Consider the following 22,825-nt stretch of genomic DNA (forward strand, 5'->3'; position numbering starts at 1 on the left):
CAGACTGCGGCAGGTCTCCTCGCTGCAGAGTGCGAGGAAACCTCTGAGGGCTGTGAGGGCTCTGTCGAGACGACTCAAACACCGGGTCTCAAGTCAGTCAAGACAAGTTCAAGTCAGGCAAGATAGGTGCATTCCAAGTGTGATAGAATTTTCTGCCACGTGGCTGCACCTAGTGGGGGCGTCAGGGTCATGGTCAGGCAAAGGGGTCGTCTTCAGGCCAGCTCAGGATCCAGGATCAATTGATCACACATACTCTTATTGCCTGAAGAATGACCATAATTGGGCATGAACCAGATCTAGCGCTCACAGCTAGGATTAAGGACTGATCACGGGAAGCATCCCAGAGAATCGAGGTGGCATGAGGCAGAGTTCACACTGTGTTGATAGTCTCTCTGTTCTCCTCGGATGAGCATCAGTAAACCTTCCTGCGTTAAGACATCGAAGTCTCCAGACAGCATTTACCTTCACTCCAAGTCTCCAGTCTGCTGAGGCAAGCCAAAGTCCAGTTTGAATTGAGCCAAGAAACGCTCAAGTCAAATCTCTCGTAAATCAAGACTAGTTAAGTAACACGTCTTCATAGGCGAGGTGCCAGTCTGCTGCAACTCTTTCAGCTCTCTGAATGCTCATGATTCAGAGATTTACTCTGCAGCTGGACTTGCTTCTTGGCTGTAATCTAGTCTAAGTGCTTGATGACACACTGGAAATACCACAGAGCTGTGGCACACACTCGCTATTGATAACTGATGAAATACTGGATGGTAGTAATTGTGGACAGACAATAAGTAATAGGACTTCAAGTTTATTAACAAAAACCCTAAACAGCATCACAGGAGGGAATAAATAGTTCTGCAGACATTAACCTGGTCCTCAACTTACAATAAACCATGAATGCAGTTAAAGTAAATGAAGTCGTTTTGTCAGTGAGGGCTTAGAGGCTGAGCTCCTCGTGTTTCTCTCGGGCAGGAGAAGTGGTGTGGTGCATCAGCAGGGGTCCTTTTCCAGTCTCTGTTCATTGGAACACATTCATAATCCTGCACTACCATCTGGACTGGCTTCCTACCCCACATCTGCGACTGAAGCAAGCTGCTTCATGGAGCAAATTCACACGATCTAATGTTTTCACTTACGAACAACGCGTCTGTTAACTTTTGAAATGTTGCGTCGTTTGCTGAAAGCTGAGGCCGTTAGGAGAGAGCGACCCCGCTTTACGGCATTCAAACGTGTCTGATGTGCAACTCTGAGAAAGTTTCACTCAGGGCTGAAATGAAAATGATTAATCAGCATGTCATTCATCAAGCTGCAAGACTGAGAGTGTGCAGCCACACACAGCTGCACCCAGCAGCTCTGCACTGAGACAAGTGAGCTAATGCTAACGTCAACATGATAAAATACAAAGATAATGCTAACATGCTGTTTAGCAGTATGTTCACCATATTTGCCATCTTAGTTTAGCATGCAAACATTTGCTAAATAGCACTAAACACAAAGTACAGGCGATAACAGCATCACTTTTGCAGGTTTTTGGGCATAAACTGAAATTTCAACTTGATGACTGCTTGACCAGAATTCAGGGGCTCACCAAAGCCGATTTCTTTTTAGGGGTTTGTGACTTTTTGCAACAATTTGGCCTTTATCATGGAATGCATTTTGACATGTCACAGTAGGAAATTGCTGCATTCACACATTACTGCAAGCTTTGTACTCACAAACTTAAATACTCTGACTTAGACTAAAAATTTGTCGACACATGAAACCAGATACAAACGATGTAAAGACTTGTTTAAACTGGTTGAGTTGATGAGAATGCAGCAAAAGCACAAGTGTATATAATAAAATCCATGATGGCTGAATTCCATTTAGCTGCTTTAGTTTCATGGTTCTGCAGCCTCACTTTCAAACTGTCTTACTGTCCTAATGGGACGCTTGAATATAATGGAGCCATTGCTAATGTTATCAGTAACAAACCAAGATGTCTGCTGTCCATGATATTCTCTCATTTATATTACTGTAAATTCAATATCAAATTCTAGATCCAGCTAAATAATGTGAACAGCTTCTTCCTCCACCACCATGGGCTTCGGGAAATTGTGATGGACATTTTTTCTCTATTTTCCAATCTTTTATAAACTAAACAATTAGTCCAAAAATAATCATCAGATTCACCAAATTAAAATAACAGTTTTACTGTCCTCACAACTGAGGTCACTTCATCTCTGAACGGCTTTGGTCCAAGTACAAACGTCCCACACATCACAGGAGAATTTTATTTCAGTAGCTTTACAGACGGGAGCAGCTGCTTTATTATCACATCCATGGATGAGCACCTTTTGCTGCATAGCAACAACATCAGTCACTGATCCTGATGTGATGCCACAGCCTGGTGTAACTTACGTCTATAAGCTGAAGAACTGCGGTTGACCGTCTGATATCTTGTGAGAAGGAATGATTGGTAGCAGCATGATTTTGTGACAGTATCTGGATGGAAGTCTTACTGTTTTTTCTCCTCCGCCGATTCTTCATGCGCTTAAGTCTCGCTGATGAAATGAGGGGTATCGCAGTGTTAAGGAAGCCATGCTAGACTAATTAGATGCACCACATCCTGAAACATCACAGTAGAAATGTACACTTATTGCAGTGAAGAAAGTGCTACAGTCACAGTAGAACCACCTCAGGATAAATTAGACAAACAACCACACACACCCATCGCAGCACTTCATCCGGGGAGCACTGAACAATCACAGTGGCAATAATCAACATTGCCTCAACCACACTGTCTATACATATTTTTATATCCGCATGTGACTCCAAACAGGACAGAGACATCCTGCATGCCCCCTCTCCCTGCCAACACTCCTCCTTCCTGTTGGTCAGTGGGACTGGGTGGCCAGAGTCATTTGAATCGGGGGGGCTGTGGGAGCCGGTGTTGGTACGTGGACTGCCGTCTGGAAGAAGTACAGCTGAAAGAAAAGAGATGAAACATTTCCTATTTGGTCAAAGTTAAATGTGCACACATGACATTAGGCTACATCCACATTCAGGAGCTCACTAACCTTGCAGACGACAGCCAGCAGTGTGTGCAAGACCACTATGCTCGCAACTGTTGCCACTGCCATCACCTTGGTGTCGTCACGGACAACGGGCCAGAAGGTGAGGACCAGGACTGAGCCAGAGATCACCATGGCGATCAGGATCAGCGTCCAGCGCAACCACTCAAATGGAATGATCCACAAAACCTGGAGATGACGGGGATCCGTGTGGGTGACTGATGCCTCAGGGTCTGAACATGTTTGATTAATGAACTCTGCTGCTTTCGTCTGTTTAATCTGGTTTGTTTAGGCCGATGAGAAAGCTGTAAATCAAACTTCGGAGGACACCGAACAACCAGACTGAGACTGTACCAAGTCCCAAACAGGTCAATATCAGAGGAAGATGGATGTATGGATTCTGATAGATGGACCGAATACTGAACATATCAGCCAGTCCATGGGGGGCTGCTCTGACCATTCAACATTTACTGCTGCATTTATGTATCTTTACTGACACAAAACACCCGTAAAAACTCCTTTTTACTAGGTAGAGATATGAAGACAGAAAGCTTTACCCTGGTGTCATCTTTACACTGAAGTATAAACTAAAACGCATGAGACTCTCTGCATTCTGTGACCCTGACATCCATTAGTACAACTCAGGAGAGTGGCGGACTCACCGAGGTGGGGATATAGATGAAGAGGGAGTAGCCGTAGACACACACAGTCTCCAGGAAGGAATAGCCACCAATTTGCCTCTCAGCCCCTTGGCGCCAGGTCAGGAAACCCCACAAACCAATCGGCACCAGCCAGGCATATGTGAAGATCACCACTGCAGCTATCGTCACTGTTCGTTAAAAGCGGGAGAGAGAAATGAGTCAGTGAAACTGAGACAAACTAATTCTGGTTCATCGAAGACCCTGAGGAGGACTGACCTCTGTGGAACTGTGGTCTGTAGTGGTACGAAGGGTTTCCCATCTCACTGAGGAAGGTGGACAGGTTCCCACTGATGGCTACTGAGAACACCAGCGTCACGCAGATCCAGAATGGACCTACACACACACACACACACACACAGACAGACACAGGGAGAGTTTCAGTGTCTGCTTTCACATACCTTCAAACTATCCTTCAGCACCAAATTCCTGATATAACACTTTCCACAAAGTAAATCTAATCTTACAATCCCACTCCAGCCTTAATCAGAGTACTAATCACACCAACTCAAAATCTAAAAATCTACACTCGTTTTCCTGGAAAGTTACCTGTTGGAACCTGGAGCTTTAGCATGTTTGTACACCTCTAACAAATACTGTGTCAGCTGACACAGGTAAATACTGGAGTAAGACGTTGAAATCATGGCAGCTTGCATTTCAGCTGTGTGGCAAAACACGTTTTAGAATGTGCACGAAAGAGGCAGAGCGCAAAACTAGGCCGACAGTTCAGCGAGTGGCTTAACCAGACAGACAGGCCTTGCATCACAAACACAGCAGCAGGCAGATGTATGTGTGTGATCAGGCTGTTTACATTCTTTCATTGACAACCCGTGCATACTTATAGGACTGCAGATACATCCTTCCCTCATGACTGCTTCCTTTCATTCACTGTGACAGAGAGTCTTTCTTCGACATCCTTCATGTTGTCTTTCTCTTTCTCAAAGCTTTCCACCGGTATCAGACACATGTCAGGGACACGCAAGCAGCCCAAGCTGACCAATCACTGTTCTTACATCCAGTTCTAAAATCACATAAATGAAGGATAGATAAAGAGAGTGTATAACCATTTAACAGCTCTCCACTGGCTTACCATATAGATCTGGGTTACTCCTAAGGTGGTGTTTGATAAAGTTTCTTCCAGGTAACGGCATCACTGACCCCTTAACTCTGTCCAGTACCTGCATCATGTCAAACAAAAGAGGATGTGGAAAAAAAAAGTACATTTATTTCTCTGAGCTTGGTTTACGAGGAAAACAAACACTCACATCCATTGTTGAATTGCAGTTGCAGCTGTGTAAAGAGTATATTTGCAGAGAGGGAGTGCATCATACCTGCACTGTGTCCACATTGAAGAAAGACTGATAGTACTCAAAGGTCCAGAAGCCACCAGTTGCTTTCTGTCCTCCTAACAGCTGGAAGCACAGACATCCTTCAGCTGCTGTCCACTCAAAGCATCTTAACGTCACAGTGACGTAATTCAACACAGACAGTTTACACACCTCTGAGCTCTCCTCCTGACCCTCCTCATCCTCTGAAAGGTCTAGTTTCACGTCCTCTCCTCCTCCTCCTCCTCCTCCTCCTGCTGCTGCTGCTGCAGTGGTGGTGTTTGAGACAGACATACTGAGTGTGGACGCCCCTGGGTCTGCAGACAGCAGCTCCGCTGCTTCCTCAAACTCTACAGACATGCATCCAGAAACACAGAGTCAGGAACGGTGGTGGTGCTACAGCGGGGGCCAGGATGGAAACATAACAGTTCTGCTCCTGGGACCTGTAACACGAAGCCAGCTCGGCTTAGTCTGCCTCTCTCTGGGTAACCTGCTTCACTGAGCCCAGCACTGGTGATCCTGGAGAACTGGAACCACATTGCTGGTTAACTCTGCGTTTGTTAGAAGCTCTGTCTTCAACCCAGAGAACACATGGACAGCCTAGAACCGCAAAGTGGTTCTACTGATCTATAAAAATATCTCTCGTCTTTATTACTAGTCACTTTATCGTAAGGTCACTCTTCCCTGGTGCAGCTTCACTGTGCGTCCATCAGTGTAGGAATGACAAACCAAGACATGGAAAATATGGAAGAGGCAAAGCCAGACAGCTGAAGGAGTAAACCTGAAGGCAGGAAGAGAAAACAAACACACATGGCTTTGAATTACATGGTCTTTACCTTGGAACTGCAGATCATTTGGACTGGCCATCGCTCCAGTAACCAAACAGCAACCTCATGCAACACCTAGGAGAAGATGAACACTGAGGTAAGATGTGTTCATACACTACAGCTGCCTGCAGGCCAGGCACAGTTCATTCGACTGATATAACATCTCTTACCGAATCAAACATCTGTTCAATTACCAAGCAGCAAGCTAACCCAGCAATAAGCTCGTTTATGTACACAGTTAAATAAACAGAAATTCACACTGCTCACAGTCATCAAGACAAGTTACAGTTCTGCGGCAACTCTGTACTCTACCTGTGTCGTGACCAGGAAAGCCCACGTTGACACCAACCTGTCCGCAGCAGGATGTCCCCAATGATGATGGCGTAAGAAAGCTGTGACAACTAATACTAGCTAGGCTAAATACACACTAGCGCTCGTTTGTCATTTGTTTGAAGGTGTGAATGTAACTAACGTAAAAATGTGACGATACAGCCCATGTAGGTATAAGAAACTGACAGAAAATGATATTCCACTGCTAACGCTTGTCTCTCATACCTAGCGCAACTGCTGTCAGGCAGTCTAGTTGTTATGTCTTCCGGTACACGTCACCACGTAAACAAAGCTGTCACGTGAACGAGCTTCTTTTAAAAGGTAGTTTGTTGATTAAAATATAAATATAACGTATTGTGTTATGTACAGTTATGCGACACGTTGCGACACATCTTGTTTCTTATTTACATCATAATTTCAACAAAATTATGTATTATGTAACTAACACACCACGAGTATTTGTGACAGCAAACGGAACGCTTGCGAGGTAGAGCTTTCTATCGGAAGATTAAAAGCGAGTCAATTTCCGGGCGCCATTTTGGCTCCATGTGAGCGTCTTCTTGACAGGCAGGATGCTTCTTCTGCGTGAAGGTGACCGTACAAGTGAATAAAATCTGTTAAAATGGCTTCGTTGCGTGTCGTGAGGAGGATGTTCTGTGCGGCGGCAGAAACAGCACCAGCTCCGGCCTCACCCAGTAGATGGGAAAGGCTGAAAAACAGTAAAGCGGGTGAGAAACCGATGGCACGAGTCATGCATGTTAGCTAAGCTTAGTTCGTGTAACAGTTAAGGTTACAGGGGCCCCACTGAAAAGGTTTTGACACTTTATTCAACTGCTCAGTTTACTGGTAATATATTTGTAGAAGGAAAACATGATAAGAAAGACGTCCTCACTTATTTTTATGACTGAACTAACTAACGCTACTGTATCATTGTAATTAGCTAATATTAGCTAACATCAGATGTAAATGGTGATTTCCATGCTAACGAAAATAGTTTTGCAGTCCACTGTTGTTAAAACCCTACAGCAGCTGTTTGCTGTAATGGATGTTACACTGAAATCAGCTGCTGAAGTGTTTGGTTTAAACAAAAGATACAGTCTGTGCCCCCCCAGTTGCACCAGTTGTCTAAAGGTTTAAACTCAGCCCAGTTTAAATTTAAGTGTTTAATCCGGGGAGATTTACACATCATCGAATAAGAGGGCACAAACTAGTTCTATCATAGAGACTAGTTGTTACCAAATATTTACTTAATATTAATATAGAACTGAGGTGTGACAAAAATGACGTTAGCTTGCTAATGTGATGTGTTCAGATTGAAGGGTAAAACATTTGATAAAACAGGTGAAATGGTTCACATACATGACCTGCTGCATTTAACGATATTGTTAAGCAAGATTTGTAATAACCTTTCCCAAAATCAACATGATATATCTACAAAAGACAAAATGTTTCACTGACAATCAGACTAAATGGTTAGCTAAGATAAACAGCGTTCATTAGATTAGCAACACATATATTTTCCACTATGTCTGAACTACATGAATTGATTTGCAGTTGAGTTGAATATCTAGATTCACCCATAAAACTATTAGTTTTGTCATTAATATTACAGCTTGTAATGCTAAGTCTTAACTAACTAGCTAAGACATATATGTTAAGTTTTAGTAGTGCAGCCTGATTTAGTAAAAAATGACTATTTTGAAAGAAGCTGGTGGTTATTAAGAACTTGGTAATAGATTTATAGCGTGGTGTGTGTGTGTGTGTGTGTGTGTGTGTGTGTGTGTGTGTGTGTGTGTGTTTGTGTGTGTGTGTGTGTGTGTGTGTTTGGGACAACAGCCAGGACTAAGGCAGGACTTTCTTGTGCTTCATCCTTCCCTCTGTCTATAGGTGTTTGGTGTCGCAGCCTGGTCTCTGACTACAAAGAGGCATGTCGGGAGATGGTGGTCAGTGCGTGGGAGCGGCCGGTCAAAGCCTCTGTATACATGACTCTGCTGGGTGGGACCTGGGCCTGTTTCCACACAAAACCTGACCAGTCGTCCTTTGAAGCCACCCTGCTGGAGCGCTCCAGCCAGCTGGGCCTTCTGTCACCCTGGATCCGCAGTGCGACCTCTGACGGCCACGTGCTGAGTCTCGTGAAGCTACGTAACGAGGGCCGGCTCCGCCATGTCAGCCTGGGTCTTCTCTCTCTGGTTTACCGCGCAGACTACGACCCAGACAGCACACTGTACGAAGCTCAGTGCTCCAATCTGTCAGTGCCCTGGAGGGAGCTCCCTCAGCGGATGCTAGATGTGGGTTTCGTTGGCCGCTGGTGGGTCCTGGACTCAAAGATGAAGGACTATGATGTGAACGAGGAAGAGTTCAAGCACCTGCCAGCACACATGCAGGTAACATCGCCACCCAGTGTTCAGGAGGTGGAAAGGAGCGAGAGGTTGCATAAAGAGTCCTGGTTAGCAGTGACTGTGGAGGATGAAGAGAAAGACACAAATGTAGTGGACAGAAAACAGGAGAGTGTCAGTGAAGAGAGCCCAATAAAAGCACTGAAGCAGGAACAGACTCAAGCCTAAGTGCTGTGTGACCGAGACATTTCACACTGCGGGATAAAAACATGCTGGATACAACACTGTACCAGGGTAGATCTTCTCATTTTTCATGCAGTGTTGAATTCATCAAACCACTTTTAGCTTACAGTTGTAAGCAATGGAGCTTTGTCTTTCAAAGTAAAAGCAGCCCTTCAAAATAAGTTCTGTTTTAATTTATTGCCGCATGCCTTTTATTTCACACCAGGTACTGCAAATCATTTATACCATGAACCACCTGTCAATAAATCTGTCAGTTATAACCAGATGTCTCACTGTTTGTTTATCTTACTCATCTCACCACTCTGGTACCGTATTTAAACAGACCTTCAGTCTTTTTTGGAATTTTAAGATGTGCACATCAGTAAAATATTAATGTTTGCTTTTTTTTTCTCTTTTCTCACTTTCCTTCAGACAGCCTTGCTGTCCTCTACTTAATTTAGTATTTTCCCACATTTCCTTCACTGCATTTTGATCTATTTTCTGCACCTGTTAGTGTGAAAATATGTCTCTTCTGTTAACTGTCTGCAAACTGGCAGCTCAAGGAAGACGCCTCTCTATTGTCTAACTGAGCACCTGACATTTACCTCTGATGTTTGAAATAACTGAAATGCGTAATACCATCACAGTAAACCCCATTTGTAGCTGCAGTCATCATCAGCAACATCAACATGTCACATTGAGTGTGTTTACATGAGCATTCGTATTTTAGTTATAATCAGGTTTTTGGAGGATGCCAGTTTTGTGTAAACACCATATCCTGGTTTCATGAGCTTGAAGAAGCCCTTGTCCTGAAGCAGTGAGACAGAAACCACAATACTGTGGCGTTTAAGCACACTATGCATGTGGGCTGGTGCTTCTGTAGCTCCAGTTAGTCAGTAAAACTGCGTGGCCAACATTTCAGACTTTCCACTTTTATTTCAGCACCTAGATAAAAAAAATAACACTGTTTATCATCAGATTTTTACAGGATACATTTTATTGTTGCATCACCAATGAAAGGCAGTCAGGTCTTCCTCAGCTGCTCAGCCTGAGATGTCGGGAAATCAAACACACACCTGGAGCTACACAATGTGCTACAAAATCTAACACTGAATACTAGTTTAGTCCATGAACTCTTCCCATAAGGCCATGAGAGACAAAATGTAAAAAACTGCCACGCCCCCACTATCACCAACCTGGATATTTGCATGTATGTATGTATGAAGAGTTTGTTCTTTCCATATAAACATATTCCAAATGTGATCAAAACATGGGGTGGAAGAAGTACATCACGTAAGTTTTACTTAAGAGTACCAATACAACAATGTAAAAATAATCCAATGCAAGTAAAGCCCTCAATTCAAAAATCTACTTTAGTAAAACTAAAGAAATATAAGCAAAATGTTCTTAAAGTGCCTGTTCTGCCGTAAAATATCTCACTAATTTATTATTATTATATTGTTATTATTATATGGCATCATTACACAGTACATAGGGTAGTTCAGAGGGGATATGTCTCTTTAGTGGAACTGCTAACAACCTCATCTTTAATCTTTAATCTGAAAAGCAACAAGTTACTACAGCTGTCAAATACATGTAGTGGTGAAAAGTAGAGTATTTTACATTGAAATGTAGTGGAGAAAACTGAGGTATAAAGTAACATACAATGAAAATACTGAAGTAAAGTACTAGAGTAAATGTACTTAATTACTTGTATGCACTATTGATAGTATTCATAGGCTGGGTCAGTACAGTACACAGCAGGGACATACACCACTGCTGCCTTCACTGCAGGAGCGTTACACTTTAACCTCACTGTCGATACAGAAACCGGCTGTTTAGTTTGTCTTACAGAGGGAGGCTCACGGTGACACCGACCCCTCGGACATTAAACCATAATGGGGTCAAAGGTGACTCATGATGTCACTGTACTGACTTGCTGACAGGGGCTATCAGATATCACCTGGAGGAAGTCAAAGGTCAGAGGCCAGCAGTTTTCAATAGTGGTTGGCGTCCAGTGTGCCTGAGTACTGGTGTTTCAGTACACAGCCACCAGATGGCGATCTAGTGCAATGCAATTTGCAAGCTCAGCCCCGACACCCTCACTGTGCTGGACGTTCCTTTAGAACTACAGTTTCACATCTCATAAGACAGGATGGGTCAACATGAGTTTCACTATGTGACGATGGAGCTGCAGAATCAGTCAAAGATCTAAAGAGACAGAGGCTGATCATGGGACAAAATATCACAGAGCTTTCGGTTGTATTACACAATATTCAGTAGATGGAGTTTCATCCTGTTATCATGCAGTTGCACATATTCAAATTTCCATTTTTTTGAGAGCTTTAAAGTAATAGTTTGACATTTTGAGAAATACACTTGCTCCTGTTGGATGAGAAGATCAATACCACTCTCGTGTTTATACGATAAATATGAAGCTAAAGTGATCATAGCACAAAGACTGGAAAGAGAGGGAAACAGGTAGCATGGCTCTGAACAAAGATACGCTAGTCTGGAACACAACCCTCTGTGAAACCTTCTTCAGCCTGATAATGCAGGATGACCACCGCCCCACCCGGCTAAATCTTTGCAATGAGCTGGAAGCATCGACAGGTCCAAGCTGATTTAGATCAATGCAGTATCTGCAGGTCTGTCACACTTTCATCAGAGCATGCAATACATGATTGCCCAAAAGCTCAAAATACAGTGAAATACTGCATAGCTCTAAGTGTGCGGAAGTCACTTCTATCAGTTTAAACTTCTTCTGCCGACCAGCTTTCGAGGTGCCGCTATTTACTTTACAGACAAGAGAGTTTTGTTGATGTTCTCATCAAACAAGAGAGCAAATAAGCAGACTTCTCAAAATGTCAAACTATTCCTGGATTCCTGGATTTCTGTCCACGCTGGCTAAAGTTGAGCTTCGAAGTTCATTCTGGATCAGTTTCATCGCAGAATGCATGTAGTAGCCCTCGTATGACATAACATAATATACCCTAATATAGTTTATATTACATTTCCAAAAGGTAATCATGCTTATTTATCTATATTTGCAGTCATTTGATAACAAGTCATCTCCATGACAGGTGACAGGGCACCTTTATCCACAAAGACCATGAGATGTGGTTGACAGCTGCGGAAAAAGCTAGTGAGATTGTTTTGTCCGACCAGCGTTTCTGCATGGACTCAGGACTGTGGATTTGATGTGGTCGCTTGTGTTTGAGGAATTTGCTGCTCTTCTTAGTCTTATGTGGTGATAAATTGTCTGTCATTAGATTGTGGAGTGTTTGCTGGACAAAACAAGCAGTTTGATAAAATCACCTTGAACTTGGCCTGAAGAGCCTTTGTGACGGGCATTTTCGCTAATTTTATAGACCAAATGATATCAATTAATCATGAAAATTATCTGCAGATTAGTTAGTTTGTATGAATTGGTAATTCTTCCAATTTTCCTGCCTCAGAACAACCATTCAGGCTTTTTTCTGCTTATTCCCACAGCAATTTGATGATCAAGTATATACAAATGTAGAAAAAGCTGAATATGGTGGATGGTGGATGGACGCTGCTTTGTCCCTGTCGCCTTCCTCTTGTGTTGCATCCTTTCAGGCTTCCTCCGCGTGCATCTCCCTCCATCTTTGCCTTATGACCTCTATCGACCCCCGCGCTCCCATCCATCCTGCCCCCTCCTCCACACAGACAGCGAGTCTGTCGGCCGCAGGGGTCAGTGAGGGCGGCCACTGTCAGGTGGTGTTTGAAAAACACGCTTCTTTCTTCTTCTTCTTTCTTTCAAAGCAAAGGCAAGATAGGCGAGGCGATGGAGATCACCTGGACGCCTTCACAGAGTAATCTGCAACATTTCTACATGGAGAAATGCCTGTTTTCGACGAAACTGATCTTTAAATTTCCTTCCACAGAACGGTTTGGATGCTCGACTCTTAACTGTGTTGACTTTCCTGGGAGGAAATTTGGGGATTTGGATGGTTGAACTGTGCATTACAACGAAATCAGGGTGTATATCTCAATAAAGAGGCCGCCTTTGCTGTTCATCTGAGGGCTGAAACTGTCAGATCTCACTTCTTGCCACATGAGCACGTCGAGCTCATGATGTGATGCTGCGGTACACACTGCAAGCCAGTGCATTCATTTTCTGTCAGCTGCTATCAACCGAGCTGTTAGGTGAGTGCACGGAGGATGCTGACGCTATCGCTCAACGCTTCCTTTACCTCGTCTACACTCGCTAACCCTGAGGAGGGAGAGCAGGAGGTGATGGAGGAGGCGGGAGGGAGGGAAAAAAACGAAGGGGGTGGGGATGTCTGTCTGGCCACCATGTTGACCTCATTGACCACAGCAGGATCAGGCTCGTATGCGCGCACACACACACACACGCACGCACACAATGACACACACACTGAGCGACTAATCAATATGTAACTAAGGCAGGAGGGAGGAGGATGGCGGAGAGAGTGGGGGATAAGTTGCAGGAGATGGAGGAAGGTAAAGGAACAATGTAAATGAGAAAACAAGAAGAAAAGGCGGCGGTTGGCTGGTGTTGATGGAAACTAACCGCACAAACAGAGATCAAACAGTGAAAACATGCTTTCAGAACTAGAAAGTGAATCAAATCAGCCAAAAACTATGATGTCTGGAGAATAGTTACTTTAGCTTCAAGCGTGATGAGTGAAACTGTTGCATCTTTTAAAATAATGTTCAAAGAAATATCCGAAGGGGGAGCAAAATGTTGCCATTTGTAATTAGTAGAGCTGGATTCAAATGTATTTTCGGACCGTGCTGGTTAAATGATATCTGCACGTACTTGTTTTAAGAAGAATGTATTGAAGTCACATGATGCTACACCTGAAAGCGTTTAAAACGTGATAGAGGCACTTCACTTTTTTAAAATGGGATCACTCAGCATGTGATTTTCAGACATCTGATATGTTCAAAGTACCTAAAAAAAAAAAAGTTCCCATACAGCATCACATCTGAAACGCCTCTGAGCTGCATATGATTTTCAGATAATCCAAAGTTAAAATGCAAGACATCACATGTGATGAACAAACATGATGTGTGCACTTGAAATTTTCAGATGTTTCGTAGGACAATCTCAAATAAGGACACACACGATAAGTGTAGATTATGCACATAGATTTTCAGATACTTCACATAAGAAAAGGGAAAAGACAACACGTGTGATTCTACGTGTGAAACCACATGTGGTAAATGCACATATTGGTACATGTAGGTTTTGGATTTATATTTGTCAGAAGAATATATGACTTTACATGATAAAATGACCCAACCGATTATGAACTTCAGTAGTTTGTACTTTGTGGGACACCATACATTTAAAATAAATTGAATTCATTCAGGAATCTATAGAGAAATACAAGGACGCGTGCTTGGAGCCAGCAGCTACTCACAGCATGATAATAAATACAAACAGACAGGATGTGCAGCTGCATCAAAAGGGTTAACTGTCTGGGTCCAGGAGAGTGAGAAGTGTGTGTGCGTCTGTGTGTGTGTGTGTGTGCGTGCATGTTGGGGGGGTGTCAGTAAGTGCAGCTCTATAATGTCAGTCAGTCTTGGAGTGTGAACATGTTTGAAGGCAGCAGCGAGGGAGGAGGAGGAGATAGCGAAGGAGGGCAGAGCGAGCGAGGAGTGGAGGAGGGGTGTCTGGTAGACAGAGGGAGGGAGGGAGAGAGAAAGAGAGGGGGGAGGAGAGACAAGCCAAGTGTGCACAATATTCATTCAAACTGACAGAGGCTGTGTGTGTCCTGGTTTGCACTTCCCATTGCTCCTCTCTCTCTCTCTCTCTCTCTCTCTCTCTCTCTCTCTCTCTCTCCCCCCTCTCTCTCTCGCCAGACAGTCTGCAGTTTACAGCAGCAGGAAGAAGACACCGGAGAGCCACCACAGAGGAAGAAAGAAAGAAAGGGAAAGAGTGTGATAAACGACAGACGAGGAGGAGGAGGAAGGCAAACAAGGAGAGGGAAGGAAGTAAGGAAGAGCAGGGATTTGGAAAAGAGATGATGAGTGGAAGATGAGAGGAGAGGATGAAAGAGAGAGAGAGAGAGAGTGGTGGCTTGGCTTTTTCAATGGGAGGGGTAAAGAAGGAGGTCTAGAGATAGTGGAATGCAGAGAAAGAGGGACGGAGACACCACTGCTCCTGCAGAAGAGGATGTTGGGTAAGTCAGTTTGCACCTTTATTTCCTGCATTTTCCCAGGTCGGCTGGTGTGCATGCGGCAGGGCTCTGCTCCCGGAGCAGCCCTGACATCTACTTTCCATTGTCACTTTGTGGGAGAGGCTGCTCGCTGGCAGACATGAATGCGATGTGACAGTGTGTCAGCGGATGTTTGCCGACACTGATGTGCATGCATGATGCAACGCCAAGGAGGAACGCCCAGAGAGGCAGGGAGAGAGTGCAGAGTTGGAGCATGGAAGTGGACGTACTAAAGGACACCGAGGTTGCGTGCTAACAGAGCAGTGAGTGCGTTCACACAATGGGGGATTTTCATTCATGATTCCTCATGTGATTGGCTGTTTGTAAAGGATGTGCATGTTTTTTGTTTTTTTTTTAAGTATGCATATGTCTTTTGGGAGTATGTGTGTTTGCTTGTATAGAAATGCATGTTGCATGTGCGGTGTGTGTTGCATGTGTGTGTGCGTGTGTATGGCTGTCCCAGTGGAAGTGAATGACAATTAGATTAAAGTATTGATCCAGTCTGGACCAGGTAGCGAGACGCAGACTTGGTCACACACCCAGCAGCAAAGGGGGGGAGGGAGGGCCACCACTATTCTTATTACCTCTAAGATTACACACGCACACACAAATAGCTATTTGCATCAATATTGGCATTGATAAGAAATGCATACCTTCAACTAAGAACTTCTATAGAAAAATGTACTAAAAAAAACAACAACTCATTCTGTCTGTAAACACACCTTTACACACATTCCCACTCACACACACACACATCGATGATCTGAACTTGGGTCTCTTCAAAACTCACACACACACACACACACACACAGTTGTTTGAGAGGACATTACATTGACTTACATTCATTTCCCGGAGACCTACCCTTCAAATATCTATACCTAATACAAATTTTCATGATGTTGATTCAGAACTCCCATTGGAAAACTCGACTTTTAAGAAACACAGGAATTCTGTCTGTAAACACACACTGACAAACACACACACACACACACACACACACACACACACACACACAGACCGGTGAACTCAGCTTAGTTCACTTCAAAACACACTCTCACTCACACACATACACACACACACACACAAACACAGACCAGCAGTTTCCCCAGTAATGGCGGTGCCTCCCTTGAACTCATTCACCGGGGGGTCATGGGTTCAAGTCCCAGGTGGGGGATGGGGAGCAAGTGAGTGGGAGAGTGAGCGAAGGAGGGAGGGAGGGAGGGAGGAAGACCGCCACTCACTCACTTAGTCGCCCCCCACCCTCCCCATGTCTCTGTGTCTCCTTTTCCCCTCCCCCCTTTTTATTTACCTCACAGTCCGGCCGCCACAATCTGTCTTCCCATTCAGACACACATGCATTCACACGCAACCATGCATCCACACACACGCATGCACAGGAGGTCGAGTGCAGATTCGATAGAATGGCGACTGTGCGTGTGAGAGACTGTATGTGTATCAATGTATCTGTGCTTCTTTGGTATGTGTGTGTGTGAGCATGTGTGTGTGAGTATGTGTGTGTGTGTGCAGGTGGAGGTCAGCGGTGCTCAATATTTATTTTTGCTGCTGTTACCTGAGCCATGGCTGTTAAGACAACACTGTGGCCACAATTAGCATTTCTACCTGTCTAGATCTGTGTGTGTTTGTGTGTGTGTGTGTGTGTGTGGTGAGACTTATTTGTAATAACAAACATCTATGTGTGTGCTCCGTAAGGATCCATCTCTTGTTTGATTGGACATTGTTTGTGTGTGTTGTCATCACCATGTCGATGCTATGTAGTTAGCAGCCACAGTCTGGGTGGAGCTGAATACAGACAAACAGTGACACACACACACACACAAACGCATGGTAGTAGAGGGCAAATGTGTCAGATTTTATCCCAGGAGCAGCAGCTGGTACTATTTTTAGCTTCCCCCCACGTGCCCTTGAGCAAGACACCCAACCACCTGCCTGCACAAGCAGTGGTAGCTGTTGTCGGAGATCAAAGTGTTCAGCAGTTCAGGCCTTCGCTTAAAAAATACCTGAGTTTTTGTGAAAGAAACCAACAGGTTTGAACAGATTTTTTCAGGCGCTCCTCGTGTGCATGGTACACAGCGGCAGTAAACAGTGTCCACTGGAGGCGAGGACGGCGTAGAACATGCTCCCACCAAGAGAAAGAGGAAAGGAAAATGCAGAGAAGATGCCAAGGAGTTTTGATTATGTTGCTCCACAGCATTTAATCACAAGCTAATGGTGAAATTACAGAAGATTTGACCTGCAAATTGATATATTTATTAATCAAATTTTTTGAATGACTGATTTTACAGCCGATTTTCTCATTGTTTTTAAGATTTCTCCTCTTGAAAAATAATGAAATAAAAAATACTGTGAGTAGACATGCTAGAAGATGGCTAAAATATAAATAGCGTAATAACATACAAAATATCAGATTTAGTCACAACAAAACTAAAGATGTGCTCACACACACACACACACACACTTGGATCCGGTCACTTGCCAGGCTTTGCGTGACTAGAGATTTGAAAAAACACATTTTAAATATGATGTTAGGCAAACATGCATGATGCAGTCACCATTACACATGAGCATGAATAGACGCACACTCTCTCACACACACACACACACACACACACACACACACACACACACAGCCTCTCTTTCATAGGAAACAAGAGCAGCTAACCTTTGACCTTTACCATTCAGCCTGTCTGGAAAATACCAAGCCTGGAATCGATCAACACTCCTCTCACCCAGACAGCCACCCCTCCCACCATCCCCAACCACCCACCCACCCTTCCTATTCTCTCCACTCACCCTTGACTCCCCTTCCTCCTCCCCTCCCACCTCTCACCCCCCCTCCTCCATCATCACACAATCAACCCAACAGCAGTTACGCTATGAGCTTGTAGCAGCGTTTTGGTTTTATTGTAAGAACACACACTTCATTTGCAGAATACACAGGTTGAATATTTGGGTAAGACAATACTTAATATAATAATGCTGAAGGAAAGATCATGCTGGAGGAAATATAAAGAATTTATGGAGTTTGTTTCAGATCCATGATACTTTTCACTATAAAAACGTGAATGAATAAAAATGTTCTAGTTTAAAAGGCACCAGGGTTGAACTTTGAGTGTAGACACAAAATGTTAAACCGTTTTTACAATTGTGTTTAGCTTAGCATCACATTGTGGTCACTGAGTTTTAACTCCTCAGAAGCAACAGTGGATGACCTGTAATTTGTATGATGTTTTTTTTCTATATTAAGGCACATTTGCAATTATTAACATGATACAAAACATCATTCATGTGTTGAGCAGTAATTGGCTGATTTATATAAACTGCATATTTGATTGATTTCTACCTGAAGTGACCAAATGTCTGTGGTGTCTGTGGTTCTGTGTTTCAGCTCAAACTGTATGTGGAGCCCTGCACTGCCATGATGTCAGCTGTGTCGTGCAGGTAAGTTCCTCCGACCTTTGCCCATGTGATGTAGCTGTAAACAAAAGGTGACAAAGTGGGAGAAGAAAAAATGAAAAACCAGAGTGTAATAATAAAATGATGCACAGGACAGGCCCTTATCTATAGTAAAGCATTCAAATTCAGCCATTCTCTGCGTTATCTGTGAGAGCTTCCGATGTTGACCGATCTCTACGATATATCTGCAATTTGACCAATCACCATCCTTTGCCAAGAGAATAAACATATTTCATTGCAGTGATGAGAAAAGTTGCTTTAAATGTCTCTGATATCCACAGCGTGAACAACAATCACCTCAATATCATGAATTTACACGCTTTCTCAATGTAAGTGTCCTTTACTCCACAAAGAAAGAAAGATGACCAAGTGGTTTCAGTAGTTTTTCTGTGCACTACATCACTGGTTAAACCGTGTGCGTGCACCTGCAGAGCTCTTGTCTCTTCTCGTTTAGCGTCCTCCTGGCCCGGCCCTGTCATGGCTGTCCACTCCTTGTAGCGCTGGGGGACAGGCTGTTTGTTAGCTCGCTGTCAGCCTGAGTTTTTCAAGTCTTGGGGAACATTCAACGCTGTCGGTGAGTTTGTGACTCAGAGAAACCATCGAGTGTTGAGTGTACCCTTACGCTTGAGCTCACGTGAGCCTGAGACGCAAACCGCTGAGGATGCACGCACGGAAGCGCCACGCACGTGTGCAGCACACTGCACACGACCCTCCACATCTCTGCAGCAGCTGGGTTTTATACAGGAGGACATTTTTACTTGCCAAACAGGTGCGACTGATACCATTAACAAAGGCTGCATTCCATTTGGATGCACCAGTTCACGACCTGACATTGTGCAAACTGGCTCACCTGCTTGACTCACTTACTCATTAATGTCCTGAGTTTCACCTGCCCTTGTCCTGCTAAGTCAAAATGTCTGCTATGAAAAAAGCTCACTGATATTGAAAAGACGATAAATAATTTCAAACTGAAAAGTGAGACACGAGCATCAGTCGTCTATAGAAGCTGCCTGCAGTTCGGTTACCTTTTATAACCGTTCAAGGTCAAGATCAAACTCATTCATGCAGTTTCAGTATTACCATTAACGAAAATTTTCTCACACTTTTGCACCACTTGTCTCATTATAGGGACGCTTTCTCTTAATAGGGAGACACTTTATCACAACACATCTTAATGGCTCATTACTGTAACAAAGCTATCAAGTTCCACAAGCTAAGATGAACTTCTTAATTATGGCAAAAAGAGATTTTTTGTAATGAGAAAGCTTTCTTCGATGTCAGGAGAGAACATTACCCTGTTTTTAATCAGTTAAATATGTGGCTGCTTTGTTTTATTGTTGAATGCCAACAAGATAATTGGTCTTTATCTTCGATAGACTGAGGTGCTCTAAATGTTCTGACTGAAATCAGCAGGGACACGTTTCAGCCTGAGACTCAGGTGCCCGTGTGGTTGCTCCAGTCGTCCGTCCTCTGCCCCACCCCACATGGAACAGTCCTCTCCCAATGCTGGTTTCCGGTTCACATTCATCGCTGTCGGTGGGTTGGTGATGCTGTCAACTCGCCGGTCGATGAATGACAACCGTGTCCACGCGCGGCCACGCTTCCGGACGCGCTGTCCTGAGATCAGCTGTTTGCATCTGCCCAGTGGATGGGCTGTCAGAGAAATAATGGTGCTTTTTTGGAAAGGAAATGTATCGTGAAAGAGATCAAGACATAAATAAAGTCTTTTGAACAACGTGTTTGAAACTGCTGTGTACTTTGTGTTGTGTCACAACTACTGCACCTGTAAGCGACATGTTTTGGTGGGGAACCAATTTAACATTCGCAATTTCAATGTCAGTGCCGATGAAGGGGAGAGGATAGAAATATATGAGAATGAAACCAGCGCTCAGACAAGCAGTGAAGAAAATGTGGCAAAACAGCAGCTGGAGTGAAAAAAAAGAGTAAAAAGTGATACAGAATAAGTGATACAAGGAGACAGCGCAGGAGGGAGAGATGATTGGTGGAGGACAAAAGAGAAAAACACATTAGGAGAGCATGAAGATTGGAGCTGACATAAGGCAACATGACTCCAAGTTGTTTCTATGAGTGTATTGCCTCCAGGCTCTGTAACAAGGTCACTGAGTTGGATGCCTTAACACACTGCATGTAAAGGCACTCTTCAGCAACAAAGGAAAGCAGCCCTGCACCATGGACCTGAGTCTGAATCACAAGAGGAGTAAAGTGTAGTGTAGTTAGACGTTAGTCCTGGTTAATTACTGCTGAGCTTCATAAATGTGATTAAGATCAGCAAACCACAAATCTGTTATGTTTTCAGAAAAATATTACTTTATGCTATTGTCATATCCTGTCTCACTGACATCTTTGCTTTTTGTGATTATAGCAGATGCCACGTTCATAGGTTCAATTATCATGTAAGTGTTAACTAAGTGGAGATGAAATAACACAGTTAGGTTTGTGCATCTCACTCTAAAATCCATGCAGACTACTAATTACCACACATAATTCTCCATGTATGCATATACAAGCAAAACAGATACATACATAACAAATGATTGTTTGGTAAGTTTAATATAGATTTAGCATGACTACAGACTTATTTACACATTGCTTAAGTCTTAATTCAGCCCACCTCCATCAGTTTTAATAATGAAACCCAATTTAGGGAAACCATTAGTTTGAAACTAGTTACTCGTTTCAAAGAACTTAACACACAAACTAACTGATTAATGAATAACTGGTGCAACCCAGTCCAGAGCTGTACAGCTCACACTGTGGGTATATGTTACAAGATAATGCCCCGCGTATTTTTCTGATTCCAGAAATTTCTTACTAATTTTAAGGGCCAAAAATACTAATAATTATATTAATATTATAATTATTATATATATTTGTCACATGATTCGAATAATCAGTATTTCATGCCAGAATTTTGTCCCTGCAAAGGCTTAAAAAAGCATTAAGATCCTCATGTAGGGAAATAAAATTGACAGAAAATATGATTGAACAGGCTGTTTTGGGTGCCAGTGAGCTGAGCAAATGAACTATTAAAAATCTATTAAAACTGCTGCTACGGCCCTGGTCCAGACATTTATAGTGTATGTCTGTGTGGTGCCCAGTCTGAAGCCTGCTCCTGACCCCTACAGGACGAAATGATGAACACGCACCATGAGAGAAAAGCAAAGCCACGCCAGCAGTGGGGTTAAAAACATCATGTTTGTCCTGAAGGTGACATGACTGGAAAGGTCACTTAAATCAGAGCAGTCGATCCCCCTGGCACTGGATGTGCTCAGTGGTGATGGACGTATCAGTCCTTCCCTTCAGTGTCCTGTTGTGTGTACACAGTAACCTGCATGCTCTCCTCGCCGTTAAAACTTTTTGTTTTGATATCTTATTCGATTGTTCGATTAACAGGTAGATTAACAAGTGCTACAACTGCAGAGATTGTGACGATCCTCTTTTGACATTTGTTTCAAATACTCGATCAGTGCAGCTTTTATCATCAGCGCCTTTAATTCATCCGTCCAAAACTTCCACTGCACATGAAATTGTACCAGTGGTACTACATCTTACCATAAATCCTCAACTGTATATAAGCTCAGCTGTTCAAATATTGGACTCTTTCCGCATTCAGCTGCCCACCTCAGGGTCCGGCCTCGCAGGGTGAGCTGGCAGTATCCACAGTCAGTTGCTAAATGGCTCTAAAGGACGGCACAATGAAGCCATTCTAACTGTACATCAGGCAGATACACAGAGACGGATTGAGATAGGCAACACCACACAATACCTTAGGGGTCAGGCTGAGGTCGAGTCATTTCCTGTTGGATAATGGTGGTATAGATTTTGACCTCTGCCCACAGGACCGCATTAGCTTGCAAATCTGGGATATGAGTGTGTAGAGTAATACCATGAGACTGGAGTCCATGACCCGACCATTACTGACAATATTTGTGCCCCTTCAAGTAGAGCATTATTGCACCCACTTGACAAGCAGCTGCCGAGTTTAACTTTGCTAATACTCTCATTCAGTTGAGGTCAGTTAACTGATATTTCAGATACATGTGTGCACAATTTTGTTTGCAAGTTTGTTTAGGGGCAGCCAGTGGGTTTCAATCAGTGTGACAGTTGCCTTCACAGTAACATTTCATTCAATCCTGAACAGTCTTAACTCTTTAATTTAAAAACAGCATTTAAAACACGTGATTACTGTTCTGAGAGTTCAGGAAATCATAATCAGATTTATTACACTTTCATGAAATGAGCAGGAACACAGGTGAGACAACATATTGGAGAGAATGTCATGACAGGTGTCTGAAACATGGTGAACGCAGACAGACCTCTAGTGTTACACTG

General features: G+C 43.5%; 2 protein-coding genes across 2 annotated transcripts; one reads left to right on the forward strand and one right to left on the reverse strand.

The window, feature by feature from the left end:
* Positions 1–789: 789 nt before the first annotated feature.
* Positions 790–6,464, reverse strand: yipf2 (Yip1 domain family, member 2). Its single transcript, XM_041957023.1, has 9 exons — positions 6,207–6,464; positions 5,904–5,969; positions 5,242–5,417; positions 5,074–5,154; positions 4,833–4,920; positions 3,962–4,078; positions 3,707–3,873; positions 3,051–3,233; positions 790–2,957 (listed from the first exon to the last, which is right to left on the reverse strand). Exons 2-9 carry the CDS (start codon positions 5,932–5,934, stop codon positions 2,868–2,870), a joined length of 933 nt encoding a protein of 310 aa, XP_041812957.1. The 5' UTR covers positions 5,935–5,969; positions 6,207–6,464; the 3' UTR covers positions 790–2,867.
* A 316-nt stretch (positions 6,465–6,780) lies between these two features.
* On the forward strand, positions 6,781–9,060 carry timm29 (translocase of inner mitochondrial membrane 29). The gene is made up of 2 exons (XM_041957657.1): positions 6,781–6,952; positions 8,112–9,060. The coding sequence occupies exons 1-2, from the start codon at positions 6,847–6,849 to the stop codon at positions 8,786–8,788; spliced, it is 783 nt and encodes a 260-aa protein (XP_041813591.1). The 5' UTR covers positions 6,781–6,846; the 3' UTR covers positions 8,789–9,060.
* Positions 9,061–22,825: the final 13,765 nt, after the last annotated feature.

Source organism: Chelmon rostratus, chromosome 17 (genome assembly GCF_017976325.1).
Source record: "Chelmon rostratus isolate fCheRos1 chromosome 17, fCheRos1.pri, whole genome shotgun sequence".
Classification (NCBI taxonomy): domain Eukaryota; kingdom Metazoa; phylum Chordata; class Actinopteri; order Chaetodontiformes; family Chaetodontidae; genus Chelmon; species Chelmon rostratus.